Genomic DNA, 20,261 nt, shown 5'->3' with positions numbered 1-20,261 from the left:
TATTGAAGAATTAACCACATATGTTCTGTGGAGGTAGAAATCCTTCTACCGCTTAATTTAACCCCAAATGATCCCATGATGCTGAAATCAGGTCTCTCTTCTAGTTTCTTTGTTCTACGTGTTAAATCAACGATACAGTAGTCCTTATGACCCTGCTTGTCAGCTTGTGACTGAGCTCCTGCAGCAGAATTCAATTTTTAAAAAACATTCTTATTTTGCAGCATTTTTATAACACCTGCCTATAACTTCTGCACATCCCTGTATTTAAATATGTATATGTGAGGGTAAGTAAATAATTGCCCCAAATACAGAAATAATTTATTTCAATGAATATAAGAAAAACAACCCATAAAGCATATTTCCACTGTATCATTGCACAAGCTTGTATATGCATAAGGGGATCAGTGTTGACTCATCTTCATATTAGTTCATGAATATTTTATTTTCAACTTCAATGTATTTCTGTTGGCTAGACAAGGCTTTATATTGGAAGAAAAGGTGGCAGAATGCAATTTGATAAAGCTACTTCCTCTTTAAAGCACATGGGTTTTGTGACAGATGCATGAGAGCCAGGAAATACTAAAAATAATGAAGAAAACATGCCAAATAATTAAATCAGATAAACTAATGGAAGCCATATGATTTAATTTTCGAGCACAACATAGAACAGATGACAGTCCCTGTGTATTGCAGAAATGCATAAATTGCCAATACTCACAACAGGAACACAGCATATGGCATTGTAGTTATATAACTCAGTCCCAGTGCAGCCTCTACATGTCACACATAGAGATGATGGTTAAGATCGAAGAAGTATTATATTTTAAAGCTAGATGTAGTTGGTTGGTTTTGCTTTTGAATTGTAAGGTGAACCTATTTAATATGTTAATGTTCAAAGTTACTTTGTAAATGGTCAGAGACAGATGTAGCAGGGTAGCTGCAGCTACAGTGGTCCCTTGTAAAGAACCCACAGTGATTTCCACCAGCACAATCCCCCCATACTGTAAAAATGTTAATTATTGTTGTAGATTCAGGGAATAAAATTCAACCTTTGTATTGCGTAATGAATATGAGAAACAATTATCAAAGGGCTGATAATAATATGAGATGAGGAAGATTGTCTTAACTCCCCTGTAGAGGAAACGTGCAGTACATTTTATCGATTTTGGAGAAGTGTTTTTTTTTTTTTAGCTGAAATATTTGTGCCCTTGTGGTGTATGAGACAGAATAGGGCCAATCGGCCGTTTAAACCCTTTGGTGCTCCTTAAAATTTAACTTTTAATTCTTTCCGCTTAAAATATAGAGTGAAAAAACAAAAAAATGTGTGAAATAAACTATGTTACTGACTCAATTTGGTTGTCTAAAATTATCAGAGAGCAGTGGTTAGCCTGTTTTGGCTCGTTAATCTAACACATTCCTTTCGGGATGTTCTGGTTAGTGTTGGAGTCTTTCATTCTGGTCAGCTTGCACACAGAGGGTATTAGTAGGGTAGGGGAAAATTTTGGATTGGGGTAGGGTAGTTCACACCATGCATACAACCCGCTGCATCTATCTGCGGTATCCTATACCTGCTAGTTTTCCCCTCGTCTCTCTATGCTACCTCTCTTCGGTATTTGTCTTCCGTGCTAGAGCCTGGCCTGACTCTCTATTCCATTAGGCTCCTCTCTGTCTCTGTTCTAAAACCTAGCATTGCCCCCCTCCCCCCCCAAAAAACAGGCTAGCCACTGCTCTCTGATAATTTTAGACAACCAAATTGAGTCAGTAACATAGTTTATTTCACACATTTTTTTGTTTTTTCACTCTATATTTTAAGCGGAAAGAATTAAAAGTTAAATTTTAAGGAGCACCAAAGGGTTTAAATGGCCGATTAGCCCTATTCTGTCTTATATTTAAAAGCAATTAATCCAGCTCACCAATGGTTCAAAGAAAACAAAGAACTTGTGGTGTATGGGCTCTATGGGAACTGTTGTCAAAAGGCAGTGGCAAGTTCCCTTTAAATACATACTTTGATCTGTTGCACTCATTGCAAACAATAAGGTAAAATAGATGTAAAACCTTTGTTCATTTGTAGAATTGAGGTCATCAATTCACAGCTGCTGATTATAGAATGATGGCTGTGCATAGGCAGCTCTCAGAGGTGTACCAGCCATGCCTTGCCTCAGGCAGCGCCACCTGCAGCAAGTCCGGGGGCAGCAACAGAACTGCATTCACTTACTAAAAAAAAGAAGTTGACATTAAAAAATAGAGAAGTAATGTACTTATAACCAAAAATATTGCTACTGGGTGCGGTTGGAGGGGGCATTGTTCTAGTGCTTGTCTCTGACAGCAGAAAGTTCAGGTTTACCATTGGAGGCTGTGTCCAAATCAGTGTAGCAACCATCACCACATTTTTAGGGAAACTGCCCTTTTTTATTTTACATTTATTTTATATTTATGGCATAACCTGCAGATATGCCATGAATGTAGGGGTGGGAATACCCTATTCAATTGAAGTATTTTTCATGATCTAACCCTAAATATGAGCTGAACTGCACTTCAATATATAGGATAGTATTTCATTTCAATTACCCAGTGGAACCGTTTAGTACTTAAAGAGGTATTCTCGCCTGGGCATTCACATTAGGTTTGATAAATCTGCCATATATATACATTTCTTCAATTAGATGTTATTAAAAAAATGTTCCTGTGTGAAGATAATTTCTCATAAATGTAGTCATATGGTCCCTTAGAAACGAGATGGCTTCCTTGGATACGGCCACCTCTGCTGGAGGGATTGCACAAATAAACAAAATATTTTTGTATATGAAATGCCCGGGAGTTGCTGCAGATCTCACAGCCGTCCTGTGGTAATAAACGCTGAATCCATGTGGTCAGGCAGGACTCTATAGCCCATGTCTGACCACTGCTGCCAAAATGTGAGGTGGTCGTATCCGAGGAAGCCATCTTGTTTCTAAGGGACAACATGGCTATGTTTATGGGAAATTATCTTCACACAGGAACATTTTTTTAATAACATCCAATTGAAGAAATGTTTATAAATGGAAGATTAGTGAAACTGAATGTGAATGCCCAGACGAGAATACCCCTTTAATTTAGATTATGTAACTGTTTGTAAAAAAAACCTTTTGTTGATCATTATCATTAAAACAGAGATGTGTCCACCTTTCTTTCACAACTTTCTCCAAGGCCTCAGATTTTTCATTATACACATTCAATATCTTATATTACAACACAACAAGCAAACACAACCCTTCACATGATGCTTTGGCACATGCTATAGACACATTTATCAGGGGTTTTTCACCAGTTTTCTGAAATGATTGCAAATCCTGATGCAAGGCCAGGAATTGTGATTATTTCTCCCCTACGCCACCTCTATGCCAAGTGGGCATGAATAGGACATCCCTGGTGGTGGAGTTGGTGACCGTGGGGTATTCCTGCTCGGTGGCTGCACATTAGCTATAGCTTGTGACTGAATAGTTACAGGTGAAAGTGCAATTGTACGACGGTTGTAACCGCCCACCAGATACATCAGGAGGCACTATGTGTCAGCGTAAGGTAAATATCCCCCATAAGAAGAGATTTATTAAGGAATGTTTCTGGTGCTCAAGCATTTAAATAATCACAATGGGATTGTGGGAAGATATACAAAGTTTTTCAGGATGGGATAAGGAAAACGAGGCCTCTTTTAGCTACCTCGTAAGGCAGTTCCCTTGACATCAAGCATGACCTACAAGAGGCCTTATGACATGATGCAGGATTAAAACCAAACCAGAATATCTATTCCAGAAGGAACAGACTCCCAACTGTAGACAGCACTGTTTCGACCTGATTGGGTCTCCTCAGTACAGCCTAGGGAACTTGTTTGGCTAGGTGAGAGACTTGTGTCTAGGGTCGGAAGTAAGAGTTCTCCTTATGGAGACTGCCAATTAAGGCCACCATGTAGGCGTGTGGAGTCTTATAGCAAAGCTCTACAAGGACGATTCTGGGAATGCAAAGTTTTCTAGGATGGAATTTTCCAGAATGGGAGTGGATAGTGAAGCAGACCGGTGGATGATGTTCCTGCCCCATACCTATAAACGGTGCCTATTCTGGCAATTTTTAAAGTGCAATTGATTGCAAGTACAGCCGCATGCCAGATACATCAGGGCGGCACAGTGGGTGAACAGGAGTGTGGAGAGCAGTGCATATAAATGATTTATTAATTTTATAGCCCTTCCCCCATCCCCAACCAATAAAGGTATTTTATTTTAAAACAACCCCTTTAAGCCAAGAAGAAAGGACCCATTTCTTATCTAATTGTAAATTTATTTGAATAATCACTGTCTTTTATTATAAAGGAGCATAATGTAAAGGTCATCAGTTTAGTTTATCAATGAAAAGACATTTATTTTATTATTCTAATGTTTAATTAACTCCTTGAAGTGTTTGATACTAAAGTGAGATGCGCATCATGCACAAGGTACCAAACTAAAATCCGTTCCTCGTGTTTCTCAGAGTCCTTTGGATAACTTATGAAGTTAGTTTGAATTAAATGTTAATCCAGGCTGTTCGCTGGGTTGAAATATGCTTATGATAAGGAACATTTTCACAGCACATAATTAAATTGAAGACACAGCGTTGTCTGTGCTAAAGTTTTTCACTAAACAAATACCCTTCTATTAAAAGAGCCTTATTTCTCAGTGCTGCATATTCCATTGTGCTGCCCATTAATTATAAAGCTAGACAGTACAGTAAATAGCTAAGCACTGCCAAGAAAAAGAACTATGGAAAGCATTTTCTTTTTATAATCATGCTATTCCTTAACCAATTTCTGTGCATTAATCCCCCCCCCCATATTTTACACAGTTTCGAAGGAACGAAGAAATAGAAGGTTAATGTGTTGTCTGTATAAATCTGCTATCATTGGCAGGCAGACTGCATTGTAAATCATAATCAGACTCAATGGAAGAAAACTATTCCTACGTTTATTATATTTTTTATCACAACAGCATGGTTCTTGCAAACTTGCATAACTAAAAGCTGAAAGCAATGTCTACTATTTAACACGACGTGCCTTTGAGGTCTCAAAATGCCTTTGCTGATTCATTTCAGTAGTTCCAGCTCTGTTTTCTTAAATTTAAAGAGGTATTTCGGGAATATAAAGGTCTAATACAAAAACCTATAATGCTATAAACAAATGAATATAACAAAACTCCATGTCATTAGTCACAAAATGGAGCTTAAATAATTTGATTTTATGATTCACAAAATGTTATGGGCTTTCTAAAGTTACCAAGATCGCCACCACTGGAAACTACAAGTCCCATGATCCTTTAGTTCTCATTAACTCATCTTCCCTCTCATGTTCGGCTCCCAGTGATAATGTAACAGACTATCCTGCTCTGTTACCATAGAAATGATTTGTAACTGCCATTGCTACACTTTATCTCACTGAGATGGGTCTCACTGCAACACTGACCATACTGGATGCCCTGCAACTAACCGACTACAGCCAAACATAGTGATGATCACAAGACCTGTCCAGGCAGGGCATGTGATGCGGACATGTTACCAGCGGTTATCTTCTGCCCTGTGTCAGCTCTGCGCATTGAAAATCAATGGACTGATTAAAAGGACAGTAGCATTTTATTTCTTCATTACATTTTCTGCTAAGGGGAGCAAAATTCGAAATAACAGCTAATTACATGTTAGCTTATATTTTAGGGACCCATTTGTATATGAATTATGCTTACTCCTGGAATACCCCTTTAAGCATTGACAGAGATGGAAAAATAAATTGTTTAGGCTAAGGGCAGTAGTAGAGTTATATATAAACACATATACATGAATTTTAATTAAGATTTATCTTAACAAATATACATTTTTATAGCACTTATGCAAAAGTGTAGAAATTGCTTATGAAGGGCCTGCGAAAAATCTTAGAACATAAGTACTCTACATGTATTTCATAATGTTAAAAGTGCTAAAAAATGAAGTAAAAAAATCAGGTTTGCTAGTGTGGAATAACCATGGAAGGACAGAAGCACAACTTGTCCTCATTACTTTGATTCCAATTATGTCAGGGAAGTTATAGGCTATTGATCGAGTTGGGAGTTAGCTTTAATTTTGGACTTGTTCCTGGATGTGTTTTAACAGCTAGCACATGCACCTATCCACCTTTATGGGCTCTTACACAAGGCAATGGATTCCAGCATGATAGTGCATGAGCTGCTCTCTGAGTTACAAAAGGTAGAGCAGGTCCTATTGCTGGCAAGTTTGCAACTTGGATAGTCTTTTTTTATTGGTATCGGCACATGAGTGGCTTCACACATTAAAGACAAACAGGATTGAAGCCTGAACGGTATCTGGCAATAATGGGTGGGGTTTCAACCTTTAAGTATTAAACAACAGTTTTTTTACCATAAACTGTGATAATTTTGCTCTCCAGAAAGGCATCCAGGCCTCTCTTGGATATGTACATAAAGTCCGCCATAACAACCTCCTGCGGCAGAGTCTCACTGCTCTTACAGTAAAGAAACTTTGTCTATGGTGATGGTAGGTCTAGGTATAAATAGATCTTTGGAGAGATCCTTGTACTGTCCATTCATGTATTTGTACCTTGTAATGAGGCCTTTTTTCTTTTTTCCGAATAACTCCAAATTTTGTAATCTGTCATTGTATTCTAGTACCCTATACCCCTAATAATATTGGTTGCTCTCCTCTAGTTCAAATATGTCCTTTTTATACACTGGTGCCAAAAACTGTACACAATATTTCATGTGGGGTCTGACCAGTGATTTGTATAAGGGAAAACTATGTCCTTATCATTAGAATCTAAGTATAATGTAACTGGAAAGAGAAACTGACTTCCTACTCATACATGAGGCATTCTGCTGGTTAGAGCCGATCACACAATGTAGAACCAGAAGGGACACCACCAGTAAGAAGATTTGCAATAAACTTTTAGTCATGTAACTTTCAAAGAGAATAAACATATTTGTGGGCACAATACTTGACCTAAACGGTTTACACAATGGTGTTGAGGGAGGTTTAAAGCAATTTAAAAAATCTCAAAAAGCAGGGTATGCAAAAATGTATAAGAATTTTAAAAATTTACCTGAATTGCCCACTACTCCAGTGCTTCTATTGCAGTGGATCCCAACAATGTGTGTTGATGTTCTTGTAGTAGTGATTTGACATGCAACTTTTCTATCATGATACCTAATGTTGATATTTCGAATACAAATTAAATATTTGATTTGTCCAACTGTAGCCATTCTCTACCAACTGAGCTATATTCTCACATTGAATTAATTCTTTCAAAGTAAATCCAAAGGAAAAAACAACATTGTAGAGGCCAATTTTCCTCACCATTGACAACAAAATCACCATTTATGCATTTTCAGTAATATGAGCCCTCCTTATCTAAGATATTGCCTGCATGCATGTGGTTATAGAAAAAAATAAAATACAGGCGGTCCCCTACTTAAGGACACCCGACTTACAGACAACCCATAGTTACAGACGGACCCCTCTGACCTCTGGGGATGGTCTCTGGATGCTTTACTATAGTCCCAGATTGCAATAATCAGCTGTAAGGTGTCTGTAATGAAGTTTTATTGATAATCCTTGGTCCCATTACAACAAAAAATGTTTAAACTCCAATTGTCACTGGGGCCAAAAAATTTTTTGTCTGGATCTCCAATTATAAAATATACAGTTTCGACTTACATACAAATTCAACTTAAGAACAAACCTCCGGACCCTATCTTGTATGTAACCCGGGGACTGCCTGTATTACCTACAGTATGTTGTTGGGTTTCCATGAATGACATAACTGATTATATTATCATGCTGACAAAGAAGTGTAGAAACATTACTTTGGATTAACTATCCTGGGGCACTGTATTCATTTACTCTGTATTTCATCCATCATTTAAATCTCTAGTATACGGCATAGATATGCAGTAGAAATTATTGTAGTAATGCTCACAGAATGAGTATCAGCCATGAAATATTGCGCTGATTTGTAATACACAAGTAATAAAGCCTGGGAAAAAAGTAAAGATGAATAATAGATCAACAAGACTGTCATACATATTAACATTTAAGTGAGAATGCAATTCCTGGAGTAACTACACAATGCATCTTAATTAAATTTATGAGCAGCCGTAATGTCGGTTGTGGAGAGACAGTAAGGTGGAGAAAAATAAGATTAGTTTGCAAAGAAACCATGAATAAAAATTTCTGGGCACCTCCCAAATAATAAAAAGACTATATAGAAGAACCTAAAAAACTGAAAACTTAGCATCTTATAGAGTTCACACATTTGTTTCTTCTTTTGCAGAACTCATGTACACGGTTGAACTTGCCGGAGGTCTTGGAGCCATACTTCTGTTACTTGTATGTCTGGTCACCCTCTACAAGTGCTACAAGATTGAACTTATGCTTTTCTATCGAAATCACTTTGGTACTGAAGAACTTGATGGAGGTAAGAGAAATAATGCTATTGCTTTGTGTATGGATTAGTGAAACACAAAGGGGCAGATATATTATTGTGTCTGCGCCAGTTTGTTGTCTAGGTTTGTATGAAAAACGTGTTTTGGAGCTTGCACATGTATTTGTTTTGTGTTTGCGACAATTTTGTGGTGGCTTCACTTTGTCCAAAACTTTTGAAAACTGTGCACCTAAAGGTGCATGCTAGAGCTTTTTCGTAGTTTGAGACACAATTTGTCAAGAATCCGAAACAATTCTGTCGCACTAAGTGGATAGAAAGTGCATCAAGAAAAACTGCTACTGTGTCACATCTTGAAAACAGACCAAATTAACTAAGAGCATGTAACACAAAGTGCACAACATTGAGGCAAAGTGTACTAATGCAGATTACATCACTATTCATATAATTGGGCCAATATATACAAATATTTTATTCCTAAAAGTCCCTTAAACGTTAGATTAACGTTTGCAGAACCGCAATCAAGCGATCTGATATTTTCAGGTGTGCCAATTATTTCTTTCTGTAAGGTCAAGTTAAAGATAAATTGGAAATTTGTGAACAGATGTACACTAGAATTTTGGGAAGGGAGGCAGGTTACAAGTGCTCTGGTGACTCGCCACTTGTGCTTCATTTAAATAAAAAAAAAGTAAATTTTTTACTGAACATACAAGAAGAAAGCTCCTGATAAACTTAGAGCTGTTTTCACCCTGCTTGGAGCTACCTAGCAGAATTAAAGGTCATCACAGCTATAAACTAGTGATATGTTTCCTTTAAATATCTGTTGGTCAAACAAATGTCTCTCTGCCCTCCTTGTGCAGCTTGGGCTTCTGCTTCTAATCCATCATCGTAGTCTCTTCCATTTACTATTGGGGGGGGGGAGTCTGGAGGCCTTATGCCCACTCAATAGTCAACCAGTCCAGCCAAAGTGACCATTATTCTTATGCATGGCCATTTTCACACATACTGAATTCCCACTCGTCTGATCATATTATACCTAGTAGTGTATATTTGTACCGTGTTAGCCATGGAGATCAGAAGAAGAGTAAAGAAATCAGGCAATACCTTTTTGAGGCTAACTGAGTATATCTGATGGTGAGCTTTCAAGAATACTAGTTCTCTTCGTTAGACAGTAGTTTCTTCATATCGGACCTAATAATAATCATTTTATATATCTTCCTAACTAAAAGCCAGTGTCTACACTTTATTTACTCACATATTGTGTAATATTCAGGCACAGCAGGATGAATAATATGATAAACAATCTATGTGTAATAAAATGTATTAAAGTTAAAAAGCAACTTACTGTATATACTCGAGTATAAGCCGACCCGATTATAAGCCGAGGTAGCTAGTTTTACCACCAAAAACTGGAAAAACCTATTGACTCGAGTATAAGCCGAGGGTGGGAAATGCATTGGTCATAGCCTCCCAGTATATAGCTGCCAGACCCCTTCAGTATATAGCCTGCCAGCCCCTTTGTCTATGTAGCCCGCCAGCCCCTTTGTCTATGTAGCCTGCAATCCCCTTTGTTTTTAATGCCTGCCAGCCCCTTCCTCTATATAGCCTGCCAGCCCCTTCCTCTATATAGCCTGCCAGCCCCTTCCTCTATATAGCCTGCCAGCCCCTTTCTCTATATAGCCTGCCAGCCCCTTTGTTTTTAATGCCTGCCAGCCCCTTTTTTTTAAATGCCTGCCAGACCCTTTTTTTTAAATGCCTGCCAGACCCTTTTTTTTAAATGCCTGCCAGCCCCTTTTTTTTAAATGCCTGCCAGCCCCTTTTTTTAAATGCCTGCCAGCCCCTTTGTTTTTAATGCCTGCCAGCCCCCTGTTGCCAGTAAAAAAAATAATAAACTTACTACTCACCATTCCGACGGCCCGGACAGCTCCTCTCCAACTTCATCTTCATGCCGCAGCTCCGCCGCAGCTCCGTGGCCGCGCCTCTTCAGTCTTCATGCCAGCTCGGGGCCGCAACAGCGACACACGGAGCTGTCGCGGCCCCGAGCTGGCATGAAGACAGAAGAGGCGCGGCCACGGAGCTCCCGCGGACCTGCGGCATGAAGATGAAGAGGAGCTGTCCCGGCTGTCGGAATGGTGAGTAGTAACTTTATTATTTTTGTATACCTGAGTATAAGCCGAGTGTTGAATTTTTAGCACAAAAGTTGTGCTAAAAAACTCGGCTTATACTCGAGTATATACGGTACTGCTCAACATCTGTACCACACAGCACTTGTAAGAAATCTACATATTACACCTACAACAAAAACAAATAATGTTTCTTGATTTTAGACAAATTTCCCCCCAGCTGGGTTGATGTATTTCTATTTTCAATTAAAATACTTACATTGTTCAGGTCCTCTCGGTGTATCCTTAATGGGTAACAAACAATTAACAGCACATCGTGTAATGTTTTGCTGTTTGTTTATTTTTCTTAATGATTTGTACACAAAACCGAAAAAAGCACTCGAAAACCAAGGAAAAAAAAGAAATGATTCAGTCAGGAACAAAGTGTTTATTGTGAAAAAGATTTAATATATGTATTCATTATTATATTTGCCGAACAAAATAAAAGACTATTAAAAAGTTAGATTAGTACTTGTACCCCCAGGATAGACTTGCAGGTTGGAATTATATGCATGTTTTTTATAAAGTACAAGACTTTCTTAATAGCAAAGCATCAACAAAAGTCTGTAAATAGCTGCTGAATGTTGACCATTGTAAGATGTACCCAGCGGAATATCGATAGTTGTAACCTAAGTGAATCATTTCTTCTCTCCTCTGCTGACTGTGTCATTTGTTTCCTGTCAGTCTTATTATTTTTCTGTTTAGAAAATTGCATGCACAACAATTCCCTTAGACATTTCTACCATGGGCATAAACCAGCCATCACATTAAAGCCACTACCAATAACAGGAACAACAATATAGCACATGTCACGGAATTGAATTTAATAGACAGTAGCTACGTGTAGCTATTGTAATTTGGGATGAGTGGGTAACCATCCTATGGAATATGGTTTGTTTAATGGCAGCATTTAAAAGGTTAACACTCTAGAACACTGTTAGCACGAATCATGGGTGTTACCTGTTGGTGTGGAGCATGACGACCAAGTCCAGACTTGGCTGAGCCCAAGCCTGACTGAAGGAACAGACCTGAACATTACAGTTAGGGTCCACTTATTACTAATTATAAATGTATTTTGTGAAAGAACTGATAAGACTCAAAGTAACTTTCACAATGAACATGTCGTGATGCCTAGAAGAATATTTAAATCCATCTCCAAAAGGGCTGATTTTGTGGTGTATTGAATAAAGGACCAATAAATGTTCAATTAGTCATGTGTTCATTGGTGTGCAAGACTCACTAATGGATCTAGGAAGAAACGGTTAGCCAAACTGGTCAGGATCTCTAAAGGAAGGAATGCTCCAAAGGGGTTTGCTGAACTAAAAATATTGATAACATATCAATATTATAGGGCCTTCATATCAGAATGGTAGATGTATAACATCTTACATCTCCACAATTTAGCTATTCTCAGGAGCTAATAAAAATAGAAAAGAATAGTAATACGATAACTCAGTTCAGCCCCCCCTCCCCATTGATTGAAATGAAAGTTAGGTTGCAATGAGCATGATTAGCTACTTTACATGTGTAAAAGATTTAATGCATTGACAAGTCATAAATAGGCAAAGAATAGGTTCCTGGCTGTTATAGCTACCTGAACACCTTAAAGGACATCTACCATCATTTAACTGATGGTAAATGTGTCCTTATAAGAAGTTCATGAGGAAAATTGTTCTTTCATTATAACTCTGTATGCCACAATTGCCGACTGCAAAATTAAAGTACAAGGTTCTCTAAGGTGCTCGGGTGACATAACCTGAACCCCCCAGGCTAATAAGCATAACTTTTATAACTCTGTATTTTCTAAATCATGTCATATAGAGTTATAATTAAAGAATTTCCTCAGGAACTTCTTATTCGAACACATCTACCATCAGTAAACTGATGCTGGATTAAATTAAATGAAATTACTCTGGCTGCAATCACAATCACAGAGGTTACCAGTAGAAACAATAGAGCTGACTCCTGGTGAATATGACCAGCCCATAAGAACTAATTAATGTCAAATTATACTTTGACATTATTTGTGCAATATCTAATTTTAACTGAGTGCGTGTGAAGATCTGACCTATTAGCAGTACTGATTTATGCAAGAGAATGAATACAGTTAAAAAGAAGTTGCATTACATTAATGATTTTCCGTATCAAAATTCTGCGCTCCAGAAGGCGTTACTCAGAAAGCCGCAGTGTTTCTCTACATCATACTGTTGGCCTTTTAACTTGATGGAAGGTAGTGAGTGGTAACAGTACTTTGGATTACTGTGCATGTTTAAGAAGCCATCATCCTTTTAGTCTCCAGCTAAGTACATGAGTCGCATAGAGTGAGGTTATCTATATGACTTCTTCAAAAAAAGAATTTAATGGTGTAAACTCCTGTGGATCGCTAAATACAACCGTACAACTTATTTCGAAGTTTAAGAGCGGAATTGTACCATTTTTGGCTGTTTAATATTTATGGATAAAAAATGTGCACCCTTTTCACATGAAATATTCAACTAGTGGTGGGAATTCTATTGGTTAAATAATATTTAAAATGTAAACGTTTCTTTGATACCAACACAGGGGAGATTTTGAGTAAAGAAGTACTTTGTTGGCCAAAAAAAGAGATACTCTTTGATCTCAAAGAGGACCTGTCACCTGTAAAAACGGCACTAAGAGCTACTTACTAAAATAAACTGCTCCTAGTGCTACAACAGATGTAGCAGTGTTATGCTGATAGCATTATCGGAACCCTCCAATACCGCTAGCAGACACTGCCGCAATGTACAATAGAAACGCCGGACCACGATGTAAGCGGTCGGGCGTATTCATAAGGGGGCGGGATTAGGGACAGTGACTGCTGCATGAAGCCTGGCAGTCACCGCCGGCCTATGGAGTAGGAGGGGCAGTCTGGGGAAAAAACAGTGTCTCAGACTTCCCCCTCATGAATACACGAGACCGCTTACAGCGCGGTCCAGCGTTTCTATTTTACAGTGCGTCTGTGTCTGCTAGCGTTATCGTAAGTTATCGATAATGCTAGCAGTGTAACACTGCTGCATCTGTCGTATCACTAGGGGCTGATTACTTTAGTAGTGCTTGTTTTCAAACACTTGCCATTTCACTCACCTCGAGATGCCTTTTCACTTTATCTGCGGGCGGTCAACTTGATACAATCCCACAAAAGTAGTCCATTAGTTTCCACCATCTACACAGATTGGTTTGTCTACAGAAAATGACACCAAATAAATAAATATGGTAGGGGAATTGATTGGGCAGGATCCCTGCAAAATGTTTTAGACTGACTTATGTGCTCTGCTACAACTCAAAAGTTATATAGTGGCTTAGACTGTTTGATACATCTGCTCGATACATTGTAGATTGTAATTGGTTTTAAATACACATATAAACTAATTTATGAATTTGTGACCGTTAACTCTAACGATGCTTTGTATTTCTTTTACAGATAACAAGGATTTTGATGCATATTTATCATATACTAAAGTAGACCCAGATCAATGGAACCAAGAAACGGGAGAAGAAGAAAGATTTGCACTGGAAATTTTACCTGATATGCTTGAAAAACACTACGGTTATAAACTGTTCATCCCTGATAGAGACTTAATACCAACAGGAAGTAAGTTAAACAGATGTATGTATTTTAGTTTTAATTGTTTAAAAAAAAAACATTTGTGTAAATATCTATAAACAAAGTGTATCCTCATATTGACACGCATTTCCTTTTGTATATAGTTAAAGGAGTTTTTGAAATGTTTAAAGTTACAAATGTTTTTTTTCAAGATATAACAATCGATGTTGGCTGACATTTTATTGACATAGCTCTAGCTCTAGAAATCCCTGGGTCTCTAAACATGTCTATTACTATAAAAGGCATGAAAGTATGGCTGTATATTTCCCATACAAGAGGCACCGTAGGGTTAAATGTGTCTCACTTACTAAATTACGTTGGTTTCAACACTGGAATATCCACCAATTACTAATAGAGGAATCCCAAACAATTTTCTTTGTCTGTAAAGGATGCATTTGAATGGAGCTTTTGAGCTGCATGAAGTAGACCTCAAAAAAGCAGTAGAAAGCATGTACCACCATTACTCTATTCAAACTCTCCTACAATATTAATTAACATGCATTACAGAAAAATACATTCCCTATCTGTAGTGATCTCCTAAGGATAGGGGATGGATTGGTAATGTTGTACACATTCTACATTTAAATGACTCACTAGCCATTTATTGATCTAGGTTGATCCCGGTTTTAACTATGCAAAATTTTCTTATGCGTCTCCATTCAAGCACATAAAGGATCCTGCCCTGGGCCACCAATCTTTGACATCTTTATGTTCTCATAGTGCCTAAATACAGGGTCTGTTTGATTAATTATTTTTAAATAAAGTTACTATTTGTATATTGCACTGTAATATCATTGGTGTTCATGCTTAAGAACAACTTGAGGTGGATTTATCCAGGCTTGTACTCACACAGTGAGCATGGAGGGGCATGCAGTGAATCAGCACGTAAATGGCCGATACCGGACATTTAGCTATAGCTTGCACCAATTCCTGGCGCAGGTTATAATGCAATCCTAGGCAAGGCAGGACCTTGGCAAGGCATAGAATTATCAAACCGCACAGTTGTGAGCTGGATATACTTTATGGCCAAAGGCTCTTAGTATATTCAGCATGATCTGTGGGGTTTACATCAAGCACTGGTATACAATAAATCGCCCTCCCCCCCTTATTTAAGTGTGATGGACAAAGCAGAGAGAAACAACAAATATTTGAAGTAATTGTATATTCTGTGTCTTTTCTTCCTCAGCTTACATAGAAGATGTGGCAAGATGTGTTGACCAAAGTAAAAGGCTTATCATTGTCATGACACCAACATATGTTGTCAGAAGAGGGTGGAGCATATTTGAATTAGAAACCAGACTTCGGAATATGTTAATTACTGGAGAGATAAAAGTGATACTGATTGAATGCAGTGAACTACGTGGGATTATGAATTACCAAGAAGTGGAAACTCTAAAACATACAATTAAGCTCCTAACTGTTATCAAATGGCACGGGCCGAAATGCAACAAGCTGAATTCAAAATTCTGGAAACGTTTACAATATGAAATGCCTTTCAAAAGAATAGAACCCATCACACATGAGCAGGTTTTAGATGTCAGTGAGCAGGGACCTTTCGGGGAACTGCAGACGGTCTCAGCAATTTCAATGGCTGCTGCCACTTCCACTGCCCTAGCTACTGCCCATCCTGACATACGTTCTACTTTTCATAACACTTACCATACACAAATGCGGCAGAAACACTATTATAGAAGCTATGAATATGATGTACCTCCTACTGGCACCCTGCCTCTTACCTCAATAGGTAATCAGCATACTTATTGCAACATACCTATGACACTGATTAATGGACAGCGGCCACAAACTAAAACAAACAGGGAGCAGCACCCCGATGAAGCTCACACAAACAGTGCTATCTTGCCACTTCTGCCAAGGGAGACAAGTATATCTAGCGTCATCTGGTGACAGGAATGGTAGGGGCTCGTCAGCCCCACACTATGTAGTTGGAAGCGGAAAATGCAGTCTGGTGCCTGGAACTTCATCCTTGACTGCTGCTGTTAAACATGCATTACAATCGTTAACAATTGAGGAAAAACAGGGTCTTGTACATATTTTTGCAATTTATTTGTAGCATCAGTGTCTTCCTGTTTTACCCATGTCTCTTGCCATTACATTTTTGACTTTGTTTTATATGTCAATGAAATTTGTCTAGTTAAATTTTTTAAAAACTGACTGATGTATAGATAGGAAACTTTTTTTTCTGCCTTTGCTTTAAGTATAGTTTTAGGAATTTTTTGGTAATCTTTCCCGTTTTTTTTTTGGAATGCTTGGTCAACCTACTGGATAAGGAGCAACGTTCATTTTTCTCGGCTTTTTTAGCATTATACATTAATGATCTTCATTGTCAGAGGAAGAAGTACAGTATGCAAGATTCAAAGGACTCACTTTTTTAAGATAACCAGCAGAGCTCACTTTTTATTCGTTTTGCCCAGCCTATCTGATGGCAGCATGCTTGGTTACACTTCAAGATGGTCTGATTGTTTAACTTTTAACTAACTTAAATGTCTGTCAAACAACAAGATACCTGGTCTGTATTTATTGCTTTGCAGTAACATAGATCCTAGAAAGCAATTTAATGGAAAATGTTTTTTCTCTCTACCTACCATTGAGTTTGATTTGTTTTGGTTAAACTTGTTTTATATATACATTTTTGGGAATGGAGGGGAAGTCATCCTAGTTTGTTCTTTATATTTTTTCTCTTGATATGCTACAGTACTCTAGCCTAAAGCTTCATGCATCGTTGAAGTTATTTTTGTATGGTGGAATCCATACCAAAGCGGAGGAAGACCTTGTTACTATCACAGACTCCTGTAATACTTTTAAAAAAATGTTTTTTTTGCCTTATTGGTATTCATTTTTCAAGAAATATAACTTTATCAGCTTAAAGGCAATTTAAATTAGAACTCAGGAGGTAATGAACGCCAGATGTGAACGCCAACGTGCATAAGCCTTTCCAACAGATTTGCTGTTTATAAAAATTAATCAGACCTAAAATGTTAAACTCATTTTATTGAATAAAGAAATATGTTTATTTTTAAGAAAAAAAAAAGCCGTCTATGTTTGAGAGATGGGAAAACGTGTGTTTACTGTTATTTCTAGGAATGCGTATGTATAACAACACTTTAACAAGCTACTGAGTTGGCAATCTGACTGTATTAAAAAAAAACAACACAATCTGTGTGACACATCATTTTAAATGATTATTAAATATGGTAAAAAGTTATATTGACCATATAATTCTAGGTAAGATTTAAAAAATAAGGGAAATAAGTTTTTGCAAAAAATATTTATGGCATTATCCTCTTAGTAATGACACTAACCTTATTATGTTACTGAAATTATACTGATAGACCACATAGCACAAAACTCATTGCGAATACTATTGAATCTAAATAGACTCACCTCATATGGTGTACATTGTTGCAATAGAAAGAATACATAAAATTTGTAGGAAATGATTTTTTTTATTTATTTTTGTGTCTGGAATTCATGTTATATATAGTACATAAGGTCTTACATGCCAAATGAAAAATTGTATCCAGATTCATTTTTGAAAATGTATTTACATTTTTTTCCGTTATTGTAGAGTACTGGCTAAACTACAAATAGAAATAGAATATAAAATCATTTTCACATTTTTTTGCAACCATTTTTGATTGCACTTTATTCCGTTATGCTTTTTGGATAGCATTGACTCATTCCATGCTATTTGATCTTAAAAAAAATGGTCTCATGTTAAATATACTGTAGTGTGGCCCAAAATTCCCATTTCTTCAAGGAATTTAGGGGGTAATTTTTTGCTTCTCTAGTGCTTGTTTTTTGTGTTTATTTTTTTCTTTTTTATCTTGGCTCTTTGCCAAATGCAGATATTTTTGGGACTTTATAGACACACACAAGAAAAGGTGCAAATCTTTGTACCGTCATACTGCTGTCTTTCCTACACCTGATGGAGTCTGGAATTTTTATACTCAATTATTTGCAGCTTTTTACATTCAAACCTATGGTAAAGCAGGAAGCAAGTGAAATAAAAAGACAGGTGCAAACCAAGTTTACTGCTACATGGCAAACCCCTGTGCACTGATTGAAAAAGATGCAAAAAATTGTGCAAATACCCCAATGTGCCTAAAAAGTCACTAACATACAACCAAAATTCACACATCCAACAAAGATAAATCACCTCCTCAGTGTGTTATTGCCATCTAGCAATAAGATAAGTAAAAGTTGTGATTCAACAGTGACTTAAAGGACATCTGCCACCAGGATGAAAGACTGGAAGCAAATGAGCCTGAGGGGCTCCAGGCTCCGTTAACACACATGGAGCCTGGAGCCCCTCAGGATCATTTGTATACAGTCCTTCATCCTGGTGGTAGATGTCCTTTAAAAATGAATTCTTCCGTTGGTAAAAGGTGATTAATGTCTAAATGTGAAAAATTACTATCATGTCTACTTGTAACAGCTCCATTAGCCAAATGCCTCAATTTTATTTTGAGCTGTTTGGGACATGACTTATACCTATGAAACACGGACCATTAACAATGCAATATAGTATCTCTATTAGAGTCTCTGTTGCACGCTTGCAAACAATTGTTTAACACAAATTAGAACACTAATACATATAGGCTTTTAGGACTTATGGTTTTAAAAATATGTTTTTTTCTAATGCCAATTCATTTTTTTCATTTTTTTATAATTTTTATTATTTTAATTTAAAAAACCTCACTTCCAAAAAAAATTAATATGGATTGAACTAAACCATGCAGACAATACATTCATTCATTCATTCATTCAAACAATACAATACATTCATGGTAAAAGAGTATTTTTATTTGTTTTTATCCTTTAGATTTTATTCTACTTCCTTTTATCATTAGAAATAAAAGTAGTAATAAACCTCAGGTGTTTTTTTTATATATGACATTTAATTTGCCACATCTCCATTTTGGAATAAAGCACATTTTTAGCAGCTGGCAGGATTATTAGAAATCAGTGACTGATATATGACTCAAAACTTCAAAGTTTTCTATTCAAACGAATTTGGCTGATTCCATTAAAAAGCCATTACATTAAAATGCACCAGTTTTAATTTTAGAAATGGCAAAATCCAACAATAATTATGGCTATTTCCAGTAATATAGTTATAAAATGTGTCTCATACCCACTGATTATATGTTTAATATTGGAGGAATTGCACAAAAAGAGTTACTTAATAAATGTGTGAATTTTTATAAAATGTATCAAACCTTATCCAGAGATGGTTGTAAGGACATTTAAATGCAAGGTAGAGCCTCAGGTGGTGGATGCTAGGGCTTCAACAATTTGCTGTGACTTTGATAAGGTAATTGGATATATGGTGACAATACCACATCCTTTGTCCTAGCTGTAGCTAAATGTGACAATGACCCTGAATGGTTTAGTCTATCTTATCATGTGTGTATATGTATGTGTGTGTGTATGCCTATGCCATCTGTAGTGTGTAATAACTTGTTTTAAAACTTTTATTATTTTAGTGGAAAAGTACTTACTATATGCTGAAGATATATGAAGGGTAGGGATATTTTTCCACACTGAATTAGAATCTCGGGGGGGGGGGGGGTTAATCACAAAGCTGTCTGGTTTCTTGTACTACTTTTCGAGAATAGTTTGTTGCAGTTGAGTCTTTTTTGTCTTGACTGCAACAAAATGTCTCAAAAAGTAGTACAAGAAACCAGTCAAGTCCCTGCAACTGAGTTCAGCCTCTAATATCCCCCTTTGATTGCATCATTATCCTTTTGTTATTTGCTAACTTCATGTAAAAATTGAATTGGGTGAATAAACATTGATCGAAATTTTTGTCCATCTAATCATACACAACGCAGGAATGAAATGTACAGGTTTGGGAGAACCAGGGTTTTTTTTTAAAATTTCATTAAACAATAGGTTTATACAGTTAATTTATGTATATTACACTAACTTTTCCCCAATGTATATTTTCACATGCAACAAAAGCTCTATTCTAGTTGTAAAAGAGACTGAAAAAAAAAAAAAGAAATGGTTGACA

The 20,261-nt window shown here is 37.0% G+C and overlaps 1 protein-coding gene across 2 annotated transcripts in view; it reads left to right on the top strand.

The window, feature by feature from the left end:
* The window catches only part of IL1RAPL1 (interleukin 1 receptor accessory protein like 1), a 921,392-nt gene extending 902,910 nt beyond the window's left edge, over positions 1-18,482 (top strand). The window contains exons 9-11 of one of the 2 annotated variants that reach the window (XM_072137921.1): positions 8,330-8,473; positions 14,042-14,227; positions 15,411-18,482. In XM_072137921.1, coding sequence (XP_071994022.1) covers positions 8,330-8,473; positions 14,042-14,227; positions 15,411-16,129 — 1,049 coding nt within the window. In that variant the 3' untranslated portion in view covers positions 16,130-18,482. The remainder of the gene's footprint in view (positions 1-8,329; positions 8,474-14,041; positions 14,228-15,410) is intronic. The other variant, XM_072137922.1, reaches the window with a different exon arrangement.
* The last annotated feature ends 1,779 nt before the right edge of the window (positions 18,483-20,261 follow it).

This window comes from Engystomops pustulosus, chromosome 2 (genome assembly GCF_040894005.1).
Source record: "Engystomops pustulosus chromosome 2, aEngPut4.maternal, whole genome shotgun sequence".
NCBI lineage: Eukaryota > Metazoa > Chordata > Amphibia > Anura > Leptodactylidae > Engystomops > Engystomops pustulosus.
Note: the sequence above shows the minus strand (reverse complement) of the source record. Positions and strands in the feature narration are given on the sequence as shown.